The sequence below is a fragment of the Crotalus tigris genome, unplaced genomic scaffold (assembly GCF_016545835.1).
Source record: "Crotalus tigris isolate CLP2741 ecotype Arizona unplaced genomic scaffold, ASM1654583v1 scf7180000018229.695902, whole genome shotgun sequence".
Taxonomy (NCBI): Eukaryota; Metazoa; Chordata; class Lepidosauria; order Squamata; family Viperidae; genus Crotalus; species Crotalus tigris.
This window is the reverse complement of record NW_024096895.1, coordinates 268597-295196: the sequence shown is the minus strand read 5'-3', so window position 1 is coordinate 295196 and position 26600 is coordinate 268597. Positions and strand designations below refer to the sequence as shown.

Genomic DNA, 26600 nt, shown 5'->3' with positions numbered 1-26600 from the left:
GTGCCCTAGATTCATAACCCCCGCCCATATTGTTCCTCCTCCCCTCCTTCTTCCCCTGGGTTCCCCTGTACGGTCCGCTGTTCGTTCCCACACGCTCTGTCTTGCGCACCGTCAAGATGTTTTTTGTCGTTGTCCTATTGTCAGTGGCTCGTTGTTCCATCCGTTGCCGGTGGGCAACGTTACCGTCCGTCCTTGGTTCTCCATTCCCACTCCATACGGTGCTCTTCCCCTTTAATTGTAGTCGCTGTTTCATCCCATAACTTTGCGCTGGGGGTGTCGAAGGGGGGTGCATTCTCCTGCTGGATTGCGATCGAGTTGTCATGCTGTGTCTGGTAGCCTCCTCATGGGGGGGTTCATCGTCGTTCTCCTCATCTCTACCGGACCTGGTTGTATTCCGTTTTTCTTCCAGTTTCTCGAATCCCCATCCATTTCCATTCCATCTCCATGCTGTTCCGTTCTCTACGGATCGTGGCGAATCCGTCCGCGGTTGTCTGCCAGGACTGGTCTGTAGTTGTTCCAGGAAGGGGGGGCCATCAGTGGGGGCTGCATTAATGTGATTACATGAGGAGGAGGGTCGGGCGATGTCTTCTGGATAGTAAGTCTTTGAATTAGGTCCCCTCTCCCGGTTAATGCGGCTACCAGCATTCCATATTTTCAGAGCCTGGTGTGCTGCACACAAATCCACACGCCTATTGATGGATTCAGTTTCTGAGAACCATGCCTCTTTTAATAAGCGGCCTCTTTTTGTGATATCGTTAGCCAAGATTTGGGCATTCTCAAAATCAAAACGATGGCCGTATTCTACTGCATGAGCCCAAATCTGGGAGTGTTGTTCACCCCGTCTGATGGCTAGCCTATGCTCATGTAGGCGGGTCTTAAGTCTTTTTGAGGTCTCGCCTATGTAATTACTCTGGCAATCCGCACAGTTGATTTTATAAACTATGGCTGATCTCTCGGCGGTGGGGAGCTGATCTTTGGGGCGCATCACCTTAGCTCGTATGGTTTGGGTGGGTTTGTGGGCTACCTGTATGTTGTGGGGTGCCAGAAGCCTGGCTGTAGCCTCTGACACATTTCTGATGTACGGTAGTGACACGCGTATGACCCATGTCTGGAGGTCCTCTCTTGATTGTCCATTATGTAGTCCGGGTGCCATACTGTGTCGCTTAATAAACCTCGGGGGATACCCATTCATTCGGCATATGCGGAATAGATGTTTTCTTTCTTCTGCCTTAGCTTCCATGGTGCTGCAGTGCGACTGTACCCGTTTGAACAAGGTCTTAATACATTTTGGTGATATGTATGTATGTATGTATGTATGTATATGTATATATGTAGGTCTTTGGTTGTTCGGGTTTTCTCCTGCGTAAAATTGAAGTGTCTTGGCAACATTTCAACGAAGTCCCATTCCACATCTTCAGGCTGGTGCTTTCAGCTTCGTGCTTTGAGGAGCACGAAGCTGAAAGCACCAGCCTGAAGATGACGAATGGGACTTCGTCGAAACGTCGCCAAGACACTTCCAATTTTACGCGGGAGAAAACCCGAACAACCAAAGACCTACATACAAACACCCGCGAAAACCTTAGAATATATATATATATTTATTGTATCCCACCTTTATTATTTAAGACAAATTAAATATATTAGTTTATGCATTGATTTGTATCCTCTTGCATTACATAAATGACCACCATAAGAAAGCACTTATAAATAGCAAGCTTCATCCCTCTGCATTCTTTATGAAATGGGCATTTTGGTGATTTGAAAACTTTTCCCTTCCTCATTAACAACTGGCTGGGATCTATTTAGAAATTCACAAATAAAGGATCTATAAACATAGCCCCAGCCAGGAGTCTGTCAATACTGCTATAGAGTACATGTTTCTATATATTACGGATACTCACTTGAATTAATTTTTGCATGGATTTTAACTCCCACTCAAATATTTTTCCCTTGCTTTTTAGAAGTCATATAAAATAGTACATGCGACTGGAATAGCAATAGTTTTAGTTGTTGTTTACGTTTTAAAGGAATTCATATAAGAGTATTATTCTACATTATTTTGGGAGGCAGAAATATCTTTCTCAGAGTTAACTGCTGGCGACAGGGATTTATTTACCTGTTTGCTAACTTCTTACTTACTACAATATTTGCATGGAGCTTCTGTGGTTCCAGAATAAAAGTTTTGTCTATCAACCATCTATTTGATGCTACCACCACTTTTTTTTCTCTCACTCCTTCTCCCTGTCCATCTTCCATATGAAGTGGACAGCTGGGATTGGTCTTAAACAGCCTCTAAACTAAGCTGATCTGCCAGCATTGAGCAATCCTTGTTTGTGTTAAGTGACGGGGAAGGGTGGATGGCGCAGGGAATCTTCAGATAGAAGAGAGATTGGAAGGCAGAGATGCAAAGAAGGCTAAGGCAGGGTCTACCTTAGGAAGCAGAAATTTCTTGGCTGTGGGAGAAATTAAAGGCTTGCCGAGTGCCTAAAAGATGTGAACCCAATTGCTGCTTCTTTTATATCATATCTAGATTGATGGTCCATTTATTGGGGAGTGGAAGGAAATACCCACACACAGATGCATAAAAGAACCATGGTTGTTTGACTAGCATATGATAACTGGCTACCCTTTTAGATTGGGACATTGTGCAATCATGTGCAGTATGAAAAATGCCGAAGATATGAACCGCTTTAGGTCTTAATACATGATGGATGCAGGGTAGGCAGGGCAGGGAGCTGCCTTCAGTGCATCTCCTGTCAGTCTGTTTTTTTACATATTTTCTCAAGTTAGCCAGGAACTAAACTGAAAACATACCCACAAATGCCTCTTCGAATCCATTTGGCTGCTCACATTTGGCGGTGAACCAAAGAGGTTTTCCAGCTGAGTAGTAATGTTGCAAAGGAAACTCTGCAAAGCAACACCAGGCAAACACCATTAGGGGACAAGCAGGAGAACCATGATGAAGAAATATGAAATATATATGAGGGGGAGAACCATGGTGAAGAAATATGAAATACAAAATATAAATATGAAATATGACACACACACACACACACACACACACACACACACACACACACACACTACACTGAATAGAAAACCAACGTTTCAAAAGCCCTATTAACCAACACATACATTTCAAGAATAAAATTCCAGGAGAACAATTTCCACAAATGCTATAATTTGCCCTTCTCTGTCTTAGTGAACAAATAAACCAGCAATAGGTATATTTAAGGCTCTCAGCGATTTGGATCCAAGCTCCAAATAAGCACGAGAGAACATGAGAGCATGGCTATACTGTGACGTCTTAAAACAGCAGCATCTTTTCCCAATATCACATGCTTGAGTCTAATCCTGCAGAGATCTAATATATTTTATCCCTACACAGTAGAAATGTAGAAACCATGTATTGTATGCCATTTAATTCTGTATTCTGAAAAATCCTACTGTGTTTTCTTTAAAAAACAACAACACTGTCTTCTGATCCTTAAGGTTACAAGGCAAAACACAGACAAACTCTTAGTAATTACTAGGTTGAGGCAGTTCAGTGAGATAACTACATGCAATTCTTCACAATTTGCTTAACCAAGGCAAATCATGTCATTAAATTGTATTGTAATGTTCAGTGTTATTATTGCTGTTTATTTTAAAAGCCATTAGGCTGCTGATTTGGCCAAGTTAGAAAGCAAACCCCTTAAGTCTGGAGATCCATGGTAGAAATACTATTACATCCAGAGATGTGGTGGCCCATTTGGACCAAAGTAGATGAAACAGATGCCTCTTTTTTCCTGTGCCTCTTCACATGAATTACAGTGAGAAGGAATTCAAGCCATATCGCGTGACAATGCCTTTTAGATCCAGCTAATGGGTGTGCCATGCCAAAGGGAATGAAAGGGCCACATAGCTTCCTAGCCTAAGCCCATAATGCAGCCCTTGCACAGCATGCTGTATTTATATGCCTCCCTCCACAAGCAGGAACTCCACGGGTGGAACAGGGATGTTCTCACAATAGTGGGAGTCTCCAGGGTACAATGACAACCTCCTCTTTGACAGTGGAGTAGCACTTACACAACATCTTACAGTCATTCCACCATAAGGGAAATTTAGTATTATTCTGTGCGTACCATAAATTTAATCCTGACTTCAAGGTTTAAGCATTTAGGACTCACCTGTTTATCTGAACAGTTATTCCATGAAGGTATGGGATAGTTGAATTCTGGGGACAGAACAAACAATTTATGGAAAAATGTTTTTTTTTTAATTTCTAAAAATCTCTTCTTTTACTTATTTTCCTAAGCATGCTAGGTTATACTTTGTATTGATCAGATCACTTTAACTCTATCATTTCTGAGTGGAAACTAATACGACCAAGTCTTAGGGCGCCGTGAAAACAGATCTTGCTTTGCCCTAATAATGCAACTGAAGAGAAACTATACTTGGTACGTTTCCCATATTCAATGCTTTTTATTGCTTTGGTCCTCTTAATGGTGCCACAAGACAAATTGCTATTAGTGTATTTAAAAAAAAAATAGAGATTGAACAAGATTTGCCAAAAATCATCATGCCAGTCAAGGGCAGAAGTTTTCCAGCAACACTTAATCCAGAGAACCGGCATGGCACAGAAACAGCACGACAGAAGCAAAAAGGGGATGAGAAAATGGTTGTTCTGTATTTATAAAAGGCCCAAGGTTTGGCCCCTGGAAAGGATGGAAAAGGCACCATTCTTTCGCTTGCTGGGTTGGTACAGCTGCCCATTTGTCATGGTTTGTTTTCTGAATCTGACTCAACCGTTGGCTCTTGCTCCAAAAATGTAAAAGCCTGAATACTAGGAGCAGCATAAAATATGTTTAAACATGAGACAGGGAACTGTGCAATTTGAGAAGACTTTTCTCTGATGATGACTTGCTGAGTTGCTAAGTCTGGTAATCCATATCTAACCAGGACTATGCTGGAATATATTTTAACTGCGTGAAGCCTGTTTATCCAAATCATATTGGCCCCATAGATTTTTCCCATCTGAACTGCTGGGTCAGGGCTCTGGCAAGCAATGCTCCTAACCCCAGAACAGCCTTAATGAGGCAGAACTGGAGAGCAGAGGGGGGCTAATTGTGGCCAATCACTTAGGCTATAAGATAAAGCTGTCAAACTAGAGTTCCAGGGGAGTGGAAACTTGTCACTCCTGCAGAGATGAGCCATCAGTGGAAGCAGTAAGAAAATAATGTGGCCAGGTAGCCGACGTAGATGCGGCCTGAACAGAAAATGATTGCTCTTAACAGGTCTAGAATCAAATTGTTTTTATATGCAGGGAGCCAGTAAAACAAGCTGAGCAAGGAAAGCAGTTCCCGTTATATTGAGACAATCAATGTATCTTTTAAAATTATTTTTCCCTTGCCTGAATTTAATTTTATTATAATAAATACAAACCAAATTATAATGCTATTTTAAAAGCAAACACAACAAGCATGCAATTTTTAAAATTTAAGACAACAATGATCTAGAAATACAAGTTAACATGAAAGTCCCTTCTCATACTGTCTGTAAAAAAACAAGATAAGAACAAAGCTGACCATTGCAAAAGCAAAGGATAGGAAAAAAAAAGAGATTTAACAATCTAGGAAGCTAACTACTTTATTAGATAAGATGGGGTGAAAAATTAAGCCAAAGAAGATTTGAACCTTGCCTTTATGAAAAAAAAAACCAACCCCTACTTATTGTTTTATCTCCGTTGCTGAAATGCTTTTGATATTATCATTTATTCTCAGTTTTTGGACTGTCTTATGTAAGGGAAATTAGCTAAGTGGTTCCAGCCCTGCCTCTAGCTTGTTGCCTAACAATAAGATCCTGTGTGGTCTGAGCTATTGTGGGGCTGTTCTCTCTAAAAAGGCTGCTTCTGCCCTTAATTTCTTTATTCCATCTTCTACTTTCGAATTTACCTTTGCATTTTATCTTTGTTTTATTTTCCTGGACAGCATTGGAATATTGGAAATATCCTGGAGGGCAGTAACATGAATAACTTCCTTCATAGTTGATGCAATGGGCAGTTTCATCACAATGATTTTCATTACACTCATTAATATCTGTTAAAAACAAAAGAAGGATGAATATAAAACCATTAAGTAAGATTACTTAATGCAATAAGGAAAATGAGAAGGGGAAAAAAACCCAAGTAAACAAAAAAAGCTCAGAGTTGTAACAAGTATTCCGCCTGTGAGGTATTCTGTATGTCTGACATTTTAATCATGTTTCCGTAAACCAGTGTTTCTCAACCTTGACAATTTTAAGGCATGTGGACTTCAACTCCCAGAATTCCACAGCTAGCATTGCTGGCTGTGGAATTCTGGGAGTTGAAGTCCACATGCCTTAAAATTGTCAAGGTTGAGAAACACTACCGTAAACCAACATAACACATCCACGTGGATTGCAACAGATCAAGGTACATATCTCATTAAACTGGAGCTGATAGCCTCTCTCTAGGACAAGCTTCTGAAAAGGAATGGAAAATTGCTCCATGATCATACAACCAGGCCCACAAATACTTTCCTGGTTACAGAAGTGAAACTGTAAGCCTCAGTATGTGCAGATATTGATGTATAAATTAGAATCACAGGACACTTAACTTTGACAATTTTGTAGAGGTATTTTAAAAAGTGCCATCAAAGATTTATAGGTAATCCTCAACTTACAACAGCTCGTTAAGTGACTGTTCGAAGTTACAACAGTTCTGAAAAAAGTGACTTATGACCATTTTCACACTTAAAACCGCTGCAGCATCCCGTTAGTCACATGATCAAAATTCAGATACTTGGCAACTGGCTCATATTTATGACGGTTGCAGTGTCCTGGGGTCATGTGATCTCCTTTTGCGACCTTCTGACAAACAAAGTCAACGGGAAAATCAGATTCGCTTAACAACCGTGTTACTAACTTAACAAATGCAGTGATTCACTTAACAACTGTGGCAAGAAAGGTTGTAAAAAGGGGCAAAAATCCACTTAACAAATGTTTCGCTTAGAAATGGAAATCTGGGGCCCCATTGTGGTCATAAGTTGAGGATTGCCTGTACTTACACATTCAGAACCTATTCACTGAGAAGTTTTGCAAATGATTTGGGTTCGATTTTACAAGACCCCCGGAAACTGATTTTTTGATGAAAAAAATTTGGAAGACTTCAGTTTACTAGCAGATTTCAGGATTGATAAACAAATAAGTTGGTAAAAAAAAATGTGACTATACAAAATCAAGACAATCTGATGAAAAAAAAATTAAATTGAGAAAAAGGTTAAATATTTGAGAGTTATCTTGACTAATATGAATTATATGTTGTTTCAAAATAACTAATGAAGTTAGAAATGATATATTGACATGGAAAATTTACAAGTGTGATTTTTGGCAAGAGTTTCGATGATTAAAGAGAATATTTTACCTATAATGTTATTTCTATCCCAGACACCATACCCATACTGATGATTTATGTACCATTTAAACAATGGCAGGAAGAAATTTTTAAATTTCTTTGGCAGAAGAAACACAAACTCTCTTGCAAAATGCTGAAGAAAGAGGGGGGTTAGGATTACCAAATTTAAAATTGTATTTTGCAACTTCTTGTTCAGTTTAGATAAAAGACTAAGTGACTTTAAGAGATTATTGGAATTGGAAAGACATGATTTAAGATTTGGACGCCAAGGTGATGCCAAAGTTAAGCTGAAGGTAGAGTTCAAAAATCGTTTTACAACATGCCATATTGAAATGATAGTTAAACCAAAATTGTTAATTTATGCTGACCTGCTGAATTTTTCCAAAGAAGAGCTTAATTTAAAAACAACAAAAATTGTAATTGGAAGGATTTAGATGCCATTGGTTTCCCTAACTTCAGCTAATGGAAAGATTTAAATTAGATAAGAATTATGAATTTGAAAAGAGTAAAACCTATTTGATATTGAGCTATATACAAATGATAATCTTATTATTGCTAAGATGTATAAAATTTATTGAAAATGGAAACAAAGGACGAAAAGTTAAAGACTGTATGATAAAATGGGTAAAAAAAATGGATACAATAAGCAGTTGGCCCAATGGGAGACTATGTGGAAGAAATAGTTGAAATTTACACTGAATTATAATCTTGAAGAGATTTTTTATAAAATGATGTATCATTGATAAATGACCCTCGATGAAGTCAAAAATGTACGAGGGAATTTTGAATATTTGTTGGAAATGTAATCAAAACAAAGGGACATTTTTTTTCATCTTTGGTGGGCAGATAACAAAGCTAGAAAATATTGGGGATCAAGTATTTATTTTGATGAAGAGGATTTTAAAAGGGAATGTACAATTGAAACCATAGGCTTTTCTTTTGGGCTTAATGGACAAAAAAATGGAAACATCTTATGGAACTTTGATCTTATACTGTACAGATAGTTCTTGACTTACAACCACAATTGAGCCCAAAATTTCTGTTGTTAAGTGAGGCATTTGTTAAGTGAGTTTTGACCCATTTTACGACCTTTCTTGCCTCAGTTGATAAGTGAGTGACTCAGTTGTTAAGTGAGGCTGGCTTCCCCATTGACTTGGCTTGTCAGAAGGTCGCAAAAGGGAATCATATGACCCTGGGACACTGCAACCGTCATAAATATGAGTCAGTTGCCAAGAGTCTGAATTTTGATCACGCGACCATGGGGATACTGGAAAGGTTGTAACTGTGAAAAATAGTCTGAAGTCACTTTTTCCAATGCCGTTGTAACTTTGAATGGTCACAGAATGAACTGTTGTAAGTCGAGGATGACCTGTACATGATTATGGCAGTGAAACGTTTATATGCTTAAAAAGGGGAATGATTTACAAATAGCTACAATCAAAGAATGGATAGTGAAGCTAATATAATTGAAGATAATAAAATTGATACCCTTGCTGAAAGGTAATACTTCGACAAATTTTATTTCTACTTGGAAAACACTTTGGGATTTATTATAAGAAACTGAAAGAAATTAAAAATTGATTTTGGGATCTGATGATTCGAATTTTATGGGACTATGGAAATAAGGTATATAAATGTAAATCTTAGAGTAAGAGTTTGATGTATTTTTCTACTTACACCTGTACCAAAGAAAATTAGAAGCCATTGTTTTTCTATTTTTCCTTCTTTTCCTTTCATTTTTTTCTTGAACCTTCATTTTTTTCTTCTCTGAACTTTTAGTTTTTCAGTTTTTTTTATGTTTATCTTTTAATTTGTACTTTTTAAAGAATCAATATAGTTATATATTTAAAAGGAATGTATTCAATAATTATTGGTAAAGATATTGAGAATTATAAGATAACAAAAATGAGATAATGAATTCCACAGTCCCATGCCCTCAGGATTTTTAAGCAGCATGGCCTTTTATTGTCCAAGGGTTGCTAGGGGTCATCAGCTACTACTGATGTTGCAAGTCAAGGTGACTGTAATGTTACCTTGCTCCATTGCCTCATAGAATACCTCAACCCGTAGGCTGATGTGGACAATTACCAAATAATTTTCAAATAATATGATTTTTCTCAGCCTCTTCTCTCACGTAATACACAAGCCCCTCAAAGACAGTCATCTCTTTATGATAGAATGTAGTTTCCAGCCAGACTGTGAACAGATGGCAACCACGAGTAAATCAAGATATTTTGCTGCCCAAGTTAAAACAATCACATCTTCTCACCACTCTAGATTCTGGATGTCTAGATTCTGGATGTCTAAGACCTGGCTTTTCCGGCAAGCCTGGGGTTTATAAAATCTGACCCCTGGATGACTGTTCTTGTACTGTTTTGTTATGTTTTATGTGTTTTTATTGTTAGCCGCCCAGAGTCCTCCGGGAGTGGGGTGGTTTATAAATTTTAAAAATAAAAATTAAATAAATAAATGTCTTAAACTAACATAATTGGCAATTGCATCTTATTTCAGCATTGTAGATGGAACAGATGTCCTCCACTGATGCTGAGGGAATTGACTGGCCTGGGATCATAAACGTTTCTCCTAATTTCTCAGCACTATTGTGTTCTCATTCCCTTAGGTACAGCTGCTTGGATCACAAGGACACAGCGCATGAACAATGCATATCACAAGATATATCATGGATGATAGTCATATACCTGCTTGGTCCAGGAAAAGATCTTTCCCAACGTCTTTTTGATCCATTAAAAAAAAATGAGCAAGATGATTTTTGACAATTTTCAGCTATTTAATGTAACTTTTCCTGACTAAACAACCGGCATTAATTTTCTTCCATTTTAACCTTATGAATGGAAGAAATGAAACTATTAGACAAACTGAGACGACAGATATAAGTTTCTCTGATTTGATCTCCAGGCCTGTTGTGACTATGTAACTTCTGTAATTCAAATCCCAGCCACTCCATGGAATTCTAGGAGTTCTAGATACAGCACATTTGGAGGATGCCAGCTGGCAAAGGCTTATGTAAGAAAGCCAGCCAGTGCCAAGCTCTTACTAGAAAGAGAGACACTAGTGACTGCAACCAGCACAAACATGTTCTGAAGTAAAACAAACATATATGATTGAAAAGAAACTGATTCTCCATAATAATTCATGCCCCAAACATTGCAGTTTCTAAAAATGTTTCAAATAATAGCCCACAATCATGGCTATTTTAAAGATAAATACTTTTCTCATAAGTCTTGTTTTGTTTGGCAACTTCAAGTGCAGGGTCCTTGGTGCTCTCTGAGCTTGCTTCTTTTTTGGCAGATGTTTCATCACCCAAGCTAGGTAACATCATCAGTGCACTGCATCATCAGTGAGCACTGATGATGTTACCTAGTTTGGGTAATGAAATGTCTGCAAAAATACAAGCAAGCTCAGAGAGCACAAAGGGCCCTCATTTCAACCCTGAGCTGCAGATATTCTCCTTTACTGGTAACATTCTTGTGCATTTTGACCATCTCCGGCTCTACAATCACTTCAAAATCATTCAGCAAAAGTAATTAACTACAGAAGTGATTTGTCACCCTCCAATGTATTAGTGTGGTTGCATAACATGTAAGTTGTGTTCTCATTCAGCTGTACCTCTGCATAGCTTTCTATCATCTTTAGGGCTCTTTCCATATCCTGGCTTGCATTTACAGTAGTAATCCCCTTCAGTGTTAATGCAGCTCCCCTTGGGACCACAGGTGGAAACATTTCTCTTGCATTCATCAATGTCTGCAAGAAGAAATTAGTGCTAAATGAAACATGGCAAAATGCCACAACCGATTATGCTAGCATCTTCCAACCTGGTTATTTACTCCCCAGAGGAGAGAGGACTGTAGCTCCAGGAATTCCCCATCCAGCATGGCCACTGAGGATTATAGGAGCTGAGTCCACCTAACTGAGGAAGGCCCAGGTTGGGAAAGCTGTGTCGTAGCAGAGAAGAAACTGTTTACAGCTGCAAAAGCCCAAGCCATTTCCCATGCAAACTCTGCAAAGCAACATGCTGTAACATACGTACTTGGGAGAAAAAACTCTGAAGTGGTGAACTGCATGGGCATTGTGGCTGAGGCACCATACTGTGAGCAGAGAAAACTACTTTTATTCATTTGATTTAGATCCTACCGTTCTATTGAGGCAGGACCTAAAACGGGACATAGGACATAAAACAGGACATAAAGAAGAGAAATACTGACATGAGTCTCATAGATAGTGAAATGTGTGTATTAGCTAGAAGATGAACAAGGAAATGGAAAATGTCAAACCACAAATTCATTTGTCGGTCGGACATTTATTTATTTATGAGACTTATATACCGCTTTAAGTGCAAGCACTCTCTAAGCGGTGTACACCAGTAAGCAATGTATATATATATATTTACATTGCCCCCAACAATCTGGGTCCTCATTTTACCTACCCCGGAAGGATGGAAGGCTGAGTCAACCTTGAGCCGGTGAGAATTGAACCGCTGACCTGCTGAACACAGTCAGCTAAAGTGGCCTGCAGTACTGCACTCTAACTGCTGTGCCACCTCGGCTCATTATTGACATAAGTGTCAAGCTTGAAGCTCTGTTACAGGTAACCACCTATGCCTCTATGTCTCACTTGTAGCTAACCACAAATGTGCTGCAAGAAACCTAGATGCTTTGGCATGAAACTTGTGACCCCAGTCGATGAGAGGGGACAAGATATTTAGCTACGGCAGCATAGCAACAGGGGGCTGTAAAAGGGCTGTGATTCAAGTAACCAATCAATGCTAATCAGTTACATTTCTGTGTTTTGCTGTTTCTGAAGAGTATATATGAACTTGTTTTTTTTATAAGAAGCTGTTCAGATGTGGCTACGAATATATTGCTCTGAATCTTTGCGCAAATAAAACCAACTTCTTTTGATTCCATGCTGAGTCCTGTGATTTTCTGCAACACTATCAATGGGGCAATCCAAAATTTTTGTTTTTTAAAAATAAAAAAGCAGCTCCAATTATTACTACTACAACCCAAGGGACCTAGCTGAAGAAGACAGTCTTCACTCTTGAAAACAACTCTTCCCCAGCTTGGGAGCAAGGTGGGAGAAAGGCCTTCTTCTCCCGACTGACCAATGGACTCTGAAAGTGGGTTTCTTTCCTGGTGACCTACATACTCATAGACAGGCACAGAGATAGATAGCCCTTCAAATGGCCAGACCAGAAGAAATGTAAGACTTCAAATATTAAAACTAACATTTCAAACTGCTCTTTCAGAGGGAATAGAACTTTGTCTAACACTAACCCCAAAGTCTAGTTTTCTGCTGAATGCCAGTACTTCTGTCTTGTCTGAACTTATTTTCATCTTGTTCACTTTATCTAGCTCATCCTTACACTCAGACAATGATGAAGGGAATTGACCATTATTTTTGCAGTGAAATGACAAAGAGGACCAGATCTGAGGACTGTCAAATAAATTCATTTTGAACATCACTATTTTAAGTAACTGAGAAAACTCCTGCTTAAAAGAGGGACAGAATGCTCAGAAAAAAAACCAGCAAGTCCAGTTTTCCAAGTAAACAGAGGTTCAGTTCCAGTCATGGCAGCAACAGATAAAAGAAAGAAATGAGGAGTAACCAAAGCTGAAGTCATTCCCTCATCATCAGGCCTGTATTAAAAATGAAAGTGAAAGGATAGGGATGATGACCAAATGACTCTGTGACTATATTTCCCTTTCCTGTACAATAATGAGTACTTTTCATTCCGTTCATTGCAAACTCAAAGAAAATGGATAATTGCAAATGCTAAGCATTGGAATGACATTCTGGTCACTTTATCATGAATAACCAATGAGATTCTTAATAAATCCTCAGACCCAATTATTTAATTAGATTCAAAGAGCTCTGCCATGGATACAAAGACAGCAGAAACGCAAAAGGGGAACAAGCGCCTTTGGAGAAATTGCATTCTCTTTTTCATTTTGCAAGAAATGAAGCATAGTAAAACAGATAATGGTCCTATCTATCATAGCAAGATCCATATTCTTTTCCTAAAATGAAAAAAGACCCTGAATTTAAAACCATGCCCCCACAAATAATAAGACTAGAAAAAAAGTAAGCCTACTTTAGAGTATTCTCAACAAACTTAAAACTATTCCCTTGTCCAAATGGAAAGGCAAAGGAACAAGCAAATATCCATTTTAAGTTTAAAATATATAACATATTCAGTTTCAGGTAAAAAAAAATAACATTCAGCTGCTGAGAGCCAATCATAATAATATTCTGACATTTTCTCCAAATGTGTAGTTTAGTAGCATTAAAATAAAAAAGTAGCTTAGATCATTGCCTACTAGCTTAATATTGGCATTGTGTTTGCTCCAATTACATTTAACATATGAAAAAAGTTGCAGTGATGGTGAACCTTTTAGAGGCTGAGTGCCCAAACTGTAATGCAAAACCCACTTATATATCTTCAGGTGCCGGGTGGGTGTGGCCCATTGGGTGGGCGTGGCCCATTGGATGGGCATGGCTGCGGTGGTAAGGGCAGACTGGGTGGAACTAAAAAGTTCAATCAATCAATTCCAACTTTGCGAGATCTTTTTTTTCCCTGCGAGAAGTTGAAATTAATTGAACCCTTTTTTGGGGGGGGACACGGCGGTGGAGGCCTAAAGCGGAAAGGTTTTATAAAACCCAGCTGAAGGCCTAGGACTGGGGCGACAGCACCCGTGCCCACAGAGAGGGCTCTGCATGTGTGCCATAGATTCGCCCCTACGGCCCTAAGGGGTGCATAGAGCTCACAAAAATCTTTTGGCCCTTTTATAAATCACCATCAAATTATAATTTTTAACAGAACAAAAAGAGGAAGTGAGTAAGCACATGCAAAGCATTGTGTTAATTTGTAACAATTATTTTAATTAGTTGAAGATCAATTAAATCAGATTTAGATTTTGTCTTGGTTTGCATACTTTTTGGAGTGCAATCCACAGCAGATCAAAAGCTTACTGAACAATTGGTTGGGTCAACTACCAGATCGCAAGGAGTCACTGATGGTCAGAAACAGATATTGACAAGCTTGGTTACATGGACATACATGGGTACAAATACAGGATAACCCCAAATGTTTGAAGCAGTGCAAAAAAAAAAAAAAGGTGTTGGTGGGAAAAATACAGATGGCAGGACAGCAAGTGAACTTCATTCTCTTTGGCTATGATGCAAGAAACTCTTTCCTTTCAGTGCTGGGTGGAAAGATATAAGTTTATTGAGAGTTTACCACAGCCATTTCCAGTTCCACAACAGTGTAACATTACAGACTTCTGCCTCTGCAATAACTCTCTGCTCATGTGCTCTCAGTGCATTGCCTGGAGTAAGATCATGTGCCATGCATAAAGAAGTAAAAGCTCCAGAAAGCACTTACCTTCACAATTATCTTCACTCACATTCTTGAACTCACTTCCCCCCTTAGGTAAGTAAAATCCTGGTTTGCACTCGCAATAGGAGTCTGCACAGTCTCTCTTACACATACCATGTTTTCCACACTGTTCACTTTTACAGGTAGTATCAACTAGAAGAAGACCATTCAGGAAAAGAAATAATTTGACATCAGAAATACATTTCTTCACTGGGTTTAAAAATAGACACCAATCTCAAGAGGCAGAAAAGGAAGGGAGTCTAATCAATCTGTAGAATCAGACTGAAAAAAAATTTGAGGGATATCTTCCCATTAATACAGGGTGCATCCACATTGCCAGGATGGGAAAAAAATCCCCCTTTTTTGTTTTTACATTATGTTTTTTTCCAAAGTAGAAATAAGAGAGTTTGATCTTTGCCATATGAACCCTGTTGCCCAATCATTACACTGGACAATACATTTTTTTCAAAGGGTTTGCTTCCTGAAAAATTATAATTGATAATGAGATACAAATCCCTTCAAATTGGACACAAATATAATTTCAGATTGATATCAAATTAACTTTTAATGACTATAATTCAGGGGTTCCCAACCAGGGGTACGATAAATTACACATATACACTATGCAAACTTCTGCATAGTGTGTATGTGTAATTCATTGCCATTATTTTGAACTTTTGTAAGGGGTGCAAGAATATATCAGAAGCATTCTAGGGGTGCCGAGTATAGAAAAGGTTGGGAACCACTGCTATAATGTATGTTTCTGACATGCTGCATGAGCTCAAATTTGCTTGTACTCAGTGTCTGATGCATCTCACTGTAGTTTCCAACAATAGTCAGCCAGCACTGATGAATTTTAGTTGCCCTAAATACTGTTTTTCCATTGTAGTAATGTCTTACTGTAGTAATATCCTAATGTTCATCATCTAGTTTTTTGGAAAAGAAGCCCAAGTGAGAATGCAAAAAATGAATCTTCATGGTCTTGTATGCTGTAAGAAGTTTGACAACCAGCTGGATTTAGTTTAGTGCTCTGTAGTTGCCACTAAGAAAATTCTCAACAACATTCTTGAATACCTTTCAGGAAATTTTTTGTGGCCCCACCAACAGATCTTCAAACCACCTGTCATTGATGATGTATCTGAACCGTGGACCAAAAAGAGTGCCTTCCTTGATCTTGGAATCAGTTATTCTTGGAAATATGTCTCAAATAACAAAAATTTTCACCTTCTTTATCACTTTCACAAATTTTTTCATCAGTCTTGAGTTTTTTTGTGAAGCAGAGGCAAAAATATCTTTATTGGGTCAACAAGTGGTTCATTTGCCATATTTTTCTGTCCTAGAAACAAATTCTTTCAGAGTGACATTTCTTTCTAATGTAATGCAACTCTCTTGCACGGCTGTCCCATATGCATATGTAACAACGGTACTTAGAATATCAGGGGTCCCTTCCAAGCAGCCGAATCACTACTTTTACACCTCCACAGCTATTCCAGTTATACAGTATACTGGATGTGCTTCAGCAACAATTTTATGTTTTTCTATGTTTCTTTCATGCGGGTAGCATGGCCAACAGATACTGAAGAGTGCACATTGCCACTGTGTAAAAACAGATGATTTCTATAAAATTACATGATATGGCAAATTACAGGTTATTTTCATGATTAGCATCCAGAATTCTATAAGATGCATCCAAAAGTGTTCAGGAAGCAAATTCTTTGTTGTCCAGTTTTATAACATTGTGAAATGTTTGGATTATGTAGAGTTATTCTCACCAGGCAGAACTAACATTGGCCACTTCCTATTTTGAGTGTTAACCAAAGTTAAGGTACCATCGCCATATTTTAAAGCAGGAGTCCTCAACCTATGGGCCACGACCCACTAGCAGTCCATGGCCTATTCCCAACCAGGCTGTGGAGTGGCCAGCTGCTGCGCGCATGTGTCACGGGGGCTCATGGCCCCACTCACCCGAGTGTCGTGGATGCTCGGGGCTTCATTCACATGAGCGTCACGGGTGCTCCCAGCTTCACTCATGCAAGCATTGCTGGCACTCTCAGTTTCACTTGCCCACGCATGCTCACATGCCTGCCCCTCCCACAAAATCATCCCGTTTCCCCCCTCCCCCCTGCTCCAGGCCACCAACCCGGAAAGGTTGGGGAACTCTGTTCCATCCTATCCTAACAAAACCCTCTTTAAGCTGACAAGAGACAATAGGAAAAACAATCCCATTTTAATTGACCTGTGCATAGAATATCTTCAATTCAGAGTCTCCAAAAACTACAAGCTGGGGGGGGGGGTGATAAAAAATCTGCAGATTGTAATCATGATGCTGGCAACAGTTTGTCATTGCTGCTCTCCCCCTAACTTTAGCTCACTCCCTTATGGAAAACAAGAAGTCAATTACCACAACATTTTTCAGTATCACCAGCGCACAGCTTATATCCTTCCTTGCAGTTTTCTTCTTTAGGGTACCTCTTGCAAGCTTTCCAGAATATACAGAGGGAAGAAAGGCATTAGTTAGAACACATCCATGCCGTAGGCCATGCTATATCACGCTTCCTCCAAACTAGATTCTTTCTTTAGTAATAACTAATATTTCTGGCAGATTCTCAAACTGTATTTCCATTCAACTGTAATTTTTAAAAGGGAATACAGATTAATCAATAGATACATAGGACATTACATAAGTATACGCCAAATAATTTAGTTCCAATCAATTTCAATTCAATCAAATTTAGATTTTCTCCTAGTTTTATCTACACTTTGGAGTGAAAACTGCAGCAAATGAAAAGCCCAGTGGGCAATTGTTTCCTAAAATGGATGTATTAAGGAGTCACTGATGGTCAGAAATAAACATTAACAAACAGGCTTTCAGAGACTTAATTGGTTTAAGGCACATGGTAATTCTTTTTGTTTATGTGCTCTCAGCATACAAAGGAGGCAATAATTGCCATGTTTAAAGAATGAAAGGCTACATAGAAAGCACTTACATATACAGTCATTTTCACTGATATTCTTGAAAGTTTTTTCTTTATTTGATTTTCTCCAAAAATCCCTTTGGCAAGAACAGCTGTAATTCCCTGAGACATTCTTACACGAAGCATTTTTTCCACAGAGATTTAGACAATTATTGCCAACTATAAGAAGAACAAAAGAACATGGGGGGGGGGGAGAAATCAGATTATTTTCAAAGTTTGTTTTTTTAAAATGACCAATCTGTGGAGGGGAGAAAAGAAATGAAAAAAAGTGTGCCTTGATGCTGAAACCATGTGGTCTGCAGAGTCAAACAGAGAAAAAATTTGGATGAATATTTTTCCATCACTCCTTGTATGTAGCTGCTGATCATTTCAGGATGCGTATACAGTACCCTGTGGGATGGGGAAATATTGTCCCATTTTTCTTTTCATAGAGTGCTGAAATAAGAGACTGATTACAGGTAGTCCACACTCAAAATTACAATGACCAAAGTGACTTATGACCATTGCAGTGTGACTTTTTGCACTTATGACTGTTGAGAGCATCCTCGTGGACACATGATGGCTCAAATGTGGTCATAAGTCAAGGACTACCTGTATTGCATTTTAAAGTTCTTGCAAAACTAACAACACTGGCAATCTCCTGTTTTCAGCTGACAAATGGAATCTTAGAAATTAAAGCTAAGATACCATTTCCTTATTCTAATAGGTGAGAATTTTTATTTTTTTTTATTTTTCATCTTTTGCTGCTACTGCCGTTTTCTCTAACAATATTTTTTTCGTACTTACCCAACCCAGCCTCCTGGGTTAGTTGAAGAAATCTTACAGATAATAAGATGTTCCATGCCTGCAATGTTTTTCATCATTGCCCAGGCAAGCCTGATATCCTGAGTCATATACCTGCATCAGATTTGCTGCAATAGTTGCAATTTGTTTAGAATATACAGAGCTAAGAGCAACATCAGTGAGAAGCAATCAATGCTATTTGGCTGTGCTGTAGCGCACATCCTCCAAACTGGATCCAATTCTACCTCTCTCTCTCTCTCTCTCTCTCTCTCTCTCTCTCTCTCTCTCTCTCTCTCACACACACACACACACACACACACACACACACACATACACACACACACCAAGGTAGATAGCATCTTGCCAATTTGCATAAATAGGATTCAAATATATTTCAACCCATGAGGACAAGCTGTTGTCTTTCATCTCAGTCTTGGACAGAAGACATTATGATAGGAGCTATAATTCTGTAAATTTATTTCTGTTGTCTAGGATTTTAAGATAACCTCAATTTTCTTGAGTGATATAATTTGAAATAAATTGACTGTCTTGGCATTCAATGCTTCATGAATGCCTAAAATGTCCGGCAGATCCTGAAAATGTGTTTTGGGTAACAAAAGTAAAATTTACAGTGTGTAAAAAAATCCCTTAGTCATTTGAAAGTACATGGTTCATAGTTCTACTGTAAAGAGATCCAAGTTTATCTAAGTCATCCCTTAAAAGCAAATTGGTTTCAAAAGTATATTTCCAAATAGGCTAGCAAATATCTACGCTCACTTTCAACAATTTTGTTGCAATTTCTGCATTAACTTTTAAGATTTAATCACAACATGGCAATTGTATCCAGCTCTTATTATTTCATATTGATTTATGCTGTCTTCCCATCTCTAAATGGCTTTAGGCATATTCCAAAGTTATGTCTTACTTGCACAAAGTATTGCTAATTTATAAGGTGGAGGCTCTACTTAGAATGCAGCAGAGTTATGAAATTATTTACCTGTGCATAAACAGGATGATATCAGGATTTCTTAACTATGTGAATAGCAAACTAAATGTTGGCAAGACAAGGAAGCATCCAACTTTCCTTCCTCTTCAAAATTAAAACTTTTGAGTCAAGAAGTTGCAATTTTGAATGTATTGCAAAAGCAACGCAGGCAGATTTACAGTGCCATCTGTTTTTACTGATAGTCCTGTAAAGCATTTTACAAACAGTTTAACCAAGAAGTCTTGATAACCTCTGCAATTCATTATTTGTGCTGCTGCTTCTGCACAAGGCTTCATCTCTGGTTCTACGTTATCAACTTTAGCTGACATGCATCTATATATCACTATTCAGCTTTCACTCTGGTTCCCCAACTTGCTCTAAGTGGAAATAATCAGTTCCATCCCAACTGTCTGCAGAAGTCCATGGTTTTCTCCCTTAGGCTCATTGTTATACTTAAGAACACCAGGTATCCTTTTAAAATGTCTAAAACTAAAACTAAATTCCAAGGGTGCATAATCACACGAACTCATCTGAAAAACCATACTTTAACAAGACATACTCCCTGTGTTTTTGCTTTTAGCATGTCTTGGTCTGAATGAGCTCCCTTGAATTTTTTCCTAAATGTGGCTGCACAATAGCTCTTAGCTTTTGGAATTTCTGCATCGTCTACACTACTCAATATTTGGACCTAAATATTTGGACCTTCTCTACCCTGATGTTATTTAGCAGTCAGTCCAGGTTTGGTATGCCTACTCAGGAGAAAGCAGATTTGTTTAATGACAGTGAATTTAAATGAGCTTTCTAATGCTTCCAACAATTTTTTGATCCGGGAGAAACTTACCTTGATTTTGGAGAAGAACTGACTGGAAAAAGAAAATGAAGAGGCCTAAAAAGAAAGAGAGAATACAGAGTCAGGGAACGTCTTACTTCACAAACTGACCGTCCCCATTATGCCCCCCTTCAGATCTTCTTCACCTTTATCTCCAATTTGCAAGGCTAAAGACAGTGAGATGTAAATATACTTGAAGGGTACTAGATCAGTGATGACGAATCTTTTAGAGACTGAGTGCCCAAACTGCAACCCAAAATCCACTTATGCATCGTCGAATGCCGGGTGGGTGTGGCCCATTGGCTGGGCGTGGCCTATTGGCTGGGTATGGCTGCAGTGGTATCGGCAGACTGGGTGGAACTAAAAAGTTCAATCAATCAATTCCAACTTTGCAAGAACTTTTTTTTTCCCGCGAGAAGTTGAAATTGACTGATTGAACCTTTTTTTTTTTTGCACATGGCAGTGAAGGCTAAAGCGAAAAAGTTTTTTTTTTAATTAAAAGTTTTACAATTTTACAATAAAATCCCTCTCCCACTCCTCCCTACCCTCCCCAAAACCCTCCCCCCCTCTTCCCAGAGCTGAATACAGGGTTAACTAGAACTAAAAATACAAAACATTTAAACTTAAGTAAACCTCAAACAAAGATTACATTAAAAAAAAATTCCAATATATATATATAATAAAAAAGTCCAATAAATATATATAATAAAAAATACTTATTATCTTAAACTTTAAAGTTTAAACATAAATTATTCAAAAGCTAAATAATATCTTTTAATATCATACTTATACTGTATAAAGTTTATCCATCTTTTCCACACCAAGAGGTATTTCTCTTGCGATTGATCTTTCAAATAAGCCGAAATTTTTGCCATTTCAGATAAATAAGAAACTTTAAAAAACCATTCCTCCAAGGTAGGCAAAAATTCCTTCTTCCAATATTGTCCTATCAACAACCTTGCCGCTGTAATTAAATTTAACATTAAAATAATTTATTTATCATTACAATCAACAATAATACCTAACAAAAACAATTGTGGAGTGAATTTTATCCTTCTCTTCAAAATCTTTTGAATATTCCACCATATCTTTATCCAAAAAGCTTTTATACTTTTGCATGACCACCAAATATGATAATACGTTGCATCCAAACAACCACATCTCCAACATTTAGGTTGCAAATTTGAATACATACGAGACATCTTTTGTGGATCAAGGTGCCATCTATAAAACGTTTTATAAAAATTGCGAAAAAGTTTTATAAAACCCAGCTGAAGGCTTAGGACTGGGGCTACCACGTGTGTGCCCACAGAGAGGGCTCTGAGTGCCACCTCTGGTACCAGAGCCATAGGTTTGCCACCACTGCACTAGATTGTACACTAATCTTTGCTCCAAAGACATCAATGCTCTTTATCCACGGTGCCCTGGCTCTTACCTCCTCACTGAAGTTCCTCTCTTCTAAGGTTAGGGAGGCTATTCGGTTCCATCTAGAAGCTCTCACATCAGTTTGTTGGAAATTGACCAATTGCCACAAGCAAATTTATTGTTGCTGGGAAATATCAGCGCTCATTTGACTTGAATACCAAACAGATGACAGATATGGGGATTTCACAGATACCAGATCATTTCTCCACATTAGGAGATTATGAATAATGCGGGATCCAAAAAACTAGCCATATGGGCCTTGCGTCTTGGAACAGGGTTTTTTTTCCTAAAAAGAATCGTCAATTTTAACTGGAGTAGGGGCAGGGTAGGGTGACCTTATATTAGGAAGGAACCCAAATATTCTGCTAGTTACAACCCAAATATTTGTGAAGTAGGTAGAACAACATTAGGGGCTGGTGTTTGTTAGTTCCTCTTGGTGCAATGTTCAATAATGGAAAAATTACTATAGCCTTTGTGGAAGGTTTAGGGTGCTTTAATTGAATATGAAAGATTAATACGAAGAACAGTTGCAGGAATTGGGTATATCTAGTTTAGTGAAAAAGAAGGACTAGGGATAACATGGTAGCAGTCTTCCAATATTTGAAGGGTTATTACAAAGAAGATGGGGTTAAGCTGTTCTCCAAAACTCCAGAAGGCAAGACAAGAAATAACGGATGGAAACTAAACAAGGAGAGAAGCAACCTAGAACTAAGGAGAAATTTCCAGACAGTGAGAACAATCAACTAGTGGAACAGCTTGCCTTCAGAAGTTGTGAGTGGAGGCTTTTAAGAAGAGACTGGACAGCTATTTGTCTGAAATAGTATAGGGCAGGGGTAGGCAACCTTGGCTCTTTTATGACTCATGGACTTCAACTATGCTGGCTCAGGAATTCTGGGAGTTGAAGTCCATGAGTCATAAAAGAGCCAAGGTTGCCTACCCCTGGTATAGGGTCTCCTGCTGGAGCACGGGGTTGGACTAGAAGATCCCTATCCACTCTGATGATGTTCTGTTCTATGTTCTATGGACAATTATTTTACCTGGATGTCAAGACAACTTCCTTCTCCCTATATAATCATTCTACTAATTTCCATAATTTTAATACATTTTTTTAGAGAGAAAATCTATTAAGGATAACATTTGGTATTTGCACAAGTGTGCCCTGCATCAGGACTGTCCATCAGGAAACATCTTCCAAGCCTTTGTGTTAGGAAACATTATTAGCTACATTCCTTCCTTGTGCAACCCGTTGCCCTTGTGATGAAATACATACAACTGGCTTGGAATTCTGGGAATTGCAGTCCAGCACAATTGGAAAGCAGCAGACGAAGAAAGACTAAGGTATATATGTTTACATTAACAAAGCATAAGCAAAAATGTTACAAGGAAGCTATGATTTTATTTGGGATGGTGGCAGTCTGCTGCTTTTCGTATTTACCATTTGGACTTTAATGTTTACAAAAAAGTTTGCTAAGATGTTTTCATTTCTTTGTTTCTATCATACATTTCTTCAATAATTCAGTCAACCAAGCACTATATATATAATTTCCCGAATCCATGCATATCCAAGAGTTCATTCTTCCAAATATTTAAAATTTACAGATGAAAGCATTGTTCCATTTCTAAAAAGTATTTTCTAATCTTTGCCAGCAGGGCCCTTTTTTCCCCACTTGGATGTAAAATGCATTTAGAGTACACCATGGCTTGCAATATGCTTCCTGCATGTTCTCAGACATTCTTCTTCTTTATTATTTCCCAAGTTCTGTTACTCAGTTTTTAAATGCGCAAAAACTTTGAGCACCCTCTCAAAACTGAGTACGTATGGCTCTATTTGCAATATTTGCAAATTTCCCCAATGAAGAAAGACTCTGGGTGGTAAACACTGACCTGAGAATAAAATGATCAAAATAAAAATGCACTAACTATGTTATTGCTCCTCTTGGTCCCTAATACTAGCCCATTTTCTCCCTCAGTCAACTCACTTATATGTATCAACTAGCAGCACACAATTTGGAATAACTAAGGCAGTTATAAATTAGCCAATATAATCCCCTCCCAGCTGCCCCAAAGGGATAATTTCCTGTATTTTTTTTCCCCTGAGAATTTTAAAGAGACCACTTTAAATTAAAATAAAAAAACAAAAAACTGTGTTTAGTCACCTCCACTTTGTTTACCTCCTTTTCACAGCCATGATGGCCACAAGGGATGTGAAAGCTAAAGCGATGTTGTGTACTCTAATTTTCTTTCCATCATAGCAGGAAGGAAACTGGCTTTTAGCCCCCCCCCCCCTCCACATAAGCTGTTCTGATGACCCAGCTGACCAGTCAGTTTAAGGCTAACCATAACTTCTCAAGGTTGATCAAAGATTACGGTGTTCACATGACATGTTACCCATCAGCCCAAGACACATGGGAACAGGGCCACTTCAGTTCATTCTGGATCCTTGCCTCTTCTGTAACTTAAGTCACAGTATTGGCACATGTTTTTATGCTATCATCAAGTTTCTATAAGTTTAAAAAAGCCCTCTTCATTAAATCTTCTCATTAATCTCTGCTGTTTTCATCCTGTTTTCTCTAGCTTTTCTGATCATAGTTCCAAACAAGCGTTTTGAAAGTTTTCAGATTACTGTGAACAAAACGTAGAGCATTTTTACTTTTTGTTATTATTTTTTTTTGGGGGGGGGGGAGAATAAATGCTACAGGCTGTGAAGTATTATGTCGCAGATTAATAGTATAGAGTAGTCCAGTACTCAATAGTTTCTGCCAATGGGTCCTTTTCTCTAGTGCAAAGCCTCAGCACTGACCTGCTTCTCTTGCTTGGAATTTGCTTAGAACAGTGTTTCCCAAACTTGACAATTTTATGGCATGTGGACTTCAACTCCCAGAATTCCACAGCCAGCAACGCTGGCTGTGGAATTCTGGGAGTTGAAGTCATCATGCCTTAAAATTGTCAAGTTTGGGAAACACTGGCTTAGAGTATTTAGCTAGGCTTTCTCAGATCCCATCCTGCTTATAATGCTTCTGGCTTATTATGCTCAATAGTGAGAGATGGGGTTCAGGCCTCTAAGCCATTTATGAACCAAGAAATGTTCACGAATCATTAACAAAGTTACTCCGACTGGATGGGCAATCTTCAAAGTCATGTAGTGACCATCCTCCCTGTGTCTTGATTCAAATGGACAATATGCTACCCCAGTGGTGGCGAACCTATGGCACGGGTGCCAGAGGCGGCACTCAGAGCCCTCTCTGTGGGCACGCGCGTTGTTGCCCCAGTCCTAGGCCTTCAGCTGGGTTTTATAAAACCTTTTCGTTTTAGGCCTCCGCCGCTGTGTGCAAAAAACCCCCAAAAGGTTCAATCAGTCAATTTCAACTTCTCACGGGGAAAAAAAAGATCTTGCAAAGTTGGAATTGATTGACTGAACTTTTTAGTCCCACCCAGTCTGCCGTTACCATCACAGCCATGGCCACCCAATGGGCCATGCCCACCCAACTGGCCACACCCAACCAATGGGCCACACCCACCCGGCACTCGATGATGCATAAGTGGGTTTTGTGTTGCAGTTTGGGCACTCAGTCTCTAAAAGATTCTCCATCACTGTGCTACCCTGTTTTCAGCAACGATGGAATCTTCTTAGCTCCTTAAGTTCTGTTCAGAGTTTCCCTTCCCACGGTGAAACAAGGAAATTTTGGGCTAAAATACACACTTGGTTAGAAAAAAATGTTAGAGAAACATATAGATTTTAAACCTGAACTCTTCTTATTAGGTATAGTACCTGAAAAAGTTGACAAACAAAGTGTATATCTAACATTGCATTTATTGACAGCAGCAAGGATTGTATTTGCTGGAAGAAGGAAGAAGCACCATCAGATGAAGAGATAATTAAGAAGATATTGGACTGTGCTGAAATGGACAGACTCGCGCTGAGGATTAAAGAGAAAGAAGATACGGAATATTTTCAAATACAAAATTATATTGTATTATTAAGCAAAACAAAAAGTAACCCAGATAACATGATGTTTATTAAGCACTAATGTAACAATAGAAAACTAACAAACAAACAAACAAATAAATGAATAAAAACTTTCCCTTCCCCAAGAACAGGTAGAGAGTTCTTTGCTTCACTAGCTTGCTGAATTTTTTGTTGTGACTGGTGCAGTCATAACATACTTTAAAAAACAGAGAATAATAGAGAAAATAAATTACAAGGGTAAATTAGTTTCTCAGAAGGAATTGATTAAAAAATCTTTTTTGGATTATTATCAAAAGTTATACAAATCTACTAATGTGCAACTGCTAGATATAAATAAATATCTAGCTGAGGCAAGTTTTCCTAAACTGACTGAGGATCAGAAACATGAAATTAATGGTTTAATTACTAAGGAGGAAATTGCCTCAGCAATTCAACAATTGAAATTAGGGAAAGCACCGGGTACGGATGGGTTAACAGCTGTTTATTATAAAGCTTTAATGGAGGAGATGATCCAACCATTAAATGATCTTTTTAATGGTATCTTACAGGGTTTAGAGATTCCTCCTTCATGGCGTAGTGCTTTTATATCATTGATTCCAAAGGAGGATCAAGATCTTACTTTACCAAAAAATTATAGGCCTATATCTCTTTTAAATGTGGATTATAAGATATTTGTAAAAATTTTGGTAAATAGGCTTATGAGGGTGGCGCATCATCTTGTGCATAAAGATCAATCAGGGTTTATAACAGGAAGGTATATGAAAAATAATGTTAGACAAATTATTAATCTATTAGAATATTTAGACAAGAACAACCAAGTTTCTGC

General features: G+C 38.4%; 1 protein-coding gene across 2 annotated transcripts in view; it reads right to left on the bottom strand.

Annotated features, from left to right (window-relative positions):
- Positions 1–26600, bottom strand: part of ADGRE5 (adhesion G protein-coupled receptor E5) — a 57818-nt gene that overhangs the window by 13050 nt on the left and 18168 nt on the right. Inside the window, exons 2-9 of one of the 2 annotated variants that reach the window (XM_039349173.1) lie at positions 20395–20439; positions 17798–17944; positions 17212–17289; positions 14817–14963; positions 11042–11176; positions 5934–6077; positions 4170–4216; positions 2815–2907 (exon numbers count right to left, since the gene is read on the bottom strand). In XM_039349173.1, the coding sequence (XP_039205107.1) occupies positions 2815–2907; positions 4170–4216; positions 5934–6077; positions 11042–11176; positions 14817–14963; positions 17212–17289; positions 17798–17944; positions 20395–20439 (836 nt within the window). The remainder of the gene's footprint in view (positions 1–2814; positions 2908–4169; positions 4217–5933; positions 6078–11041; positions 11177–14816; positions 14964–17211; positions 17290–17797; positions 17945–20394; positions 20440–26600) is intronic. The other variant, XM_039349174.1, reaches the window with a different exon arrangement.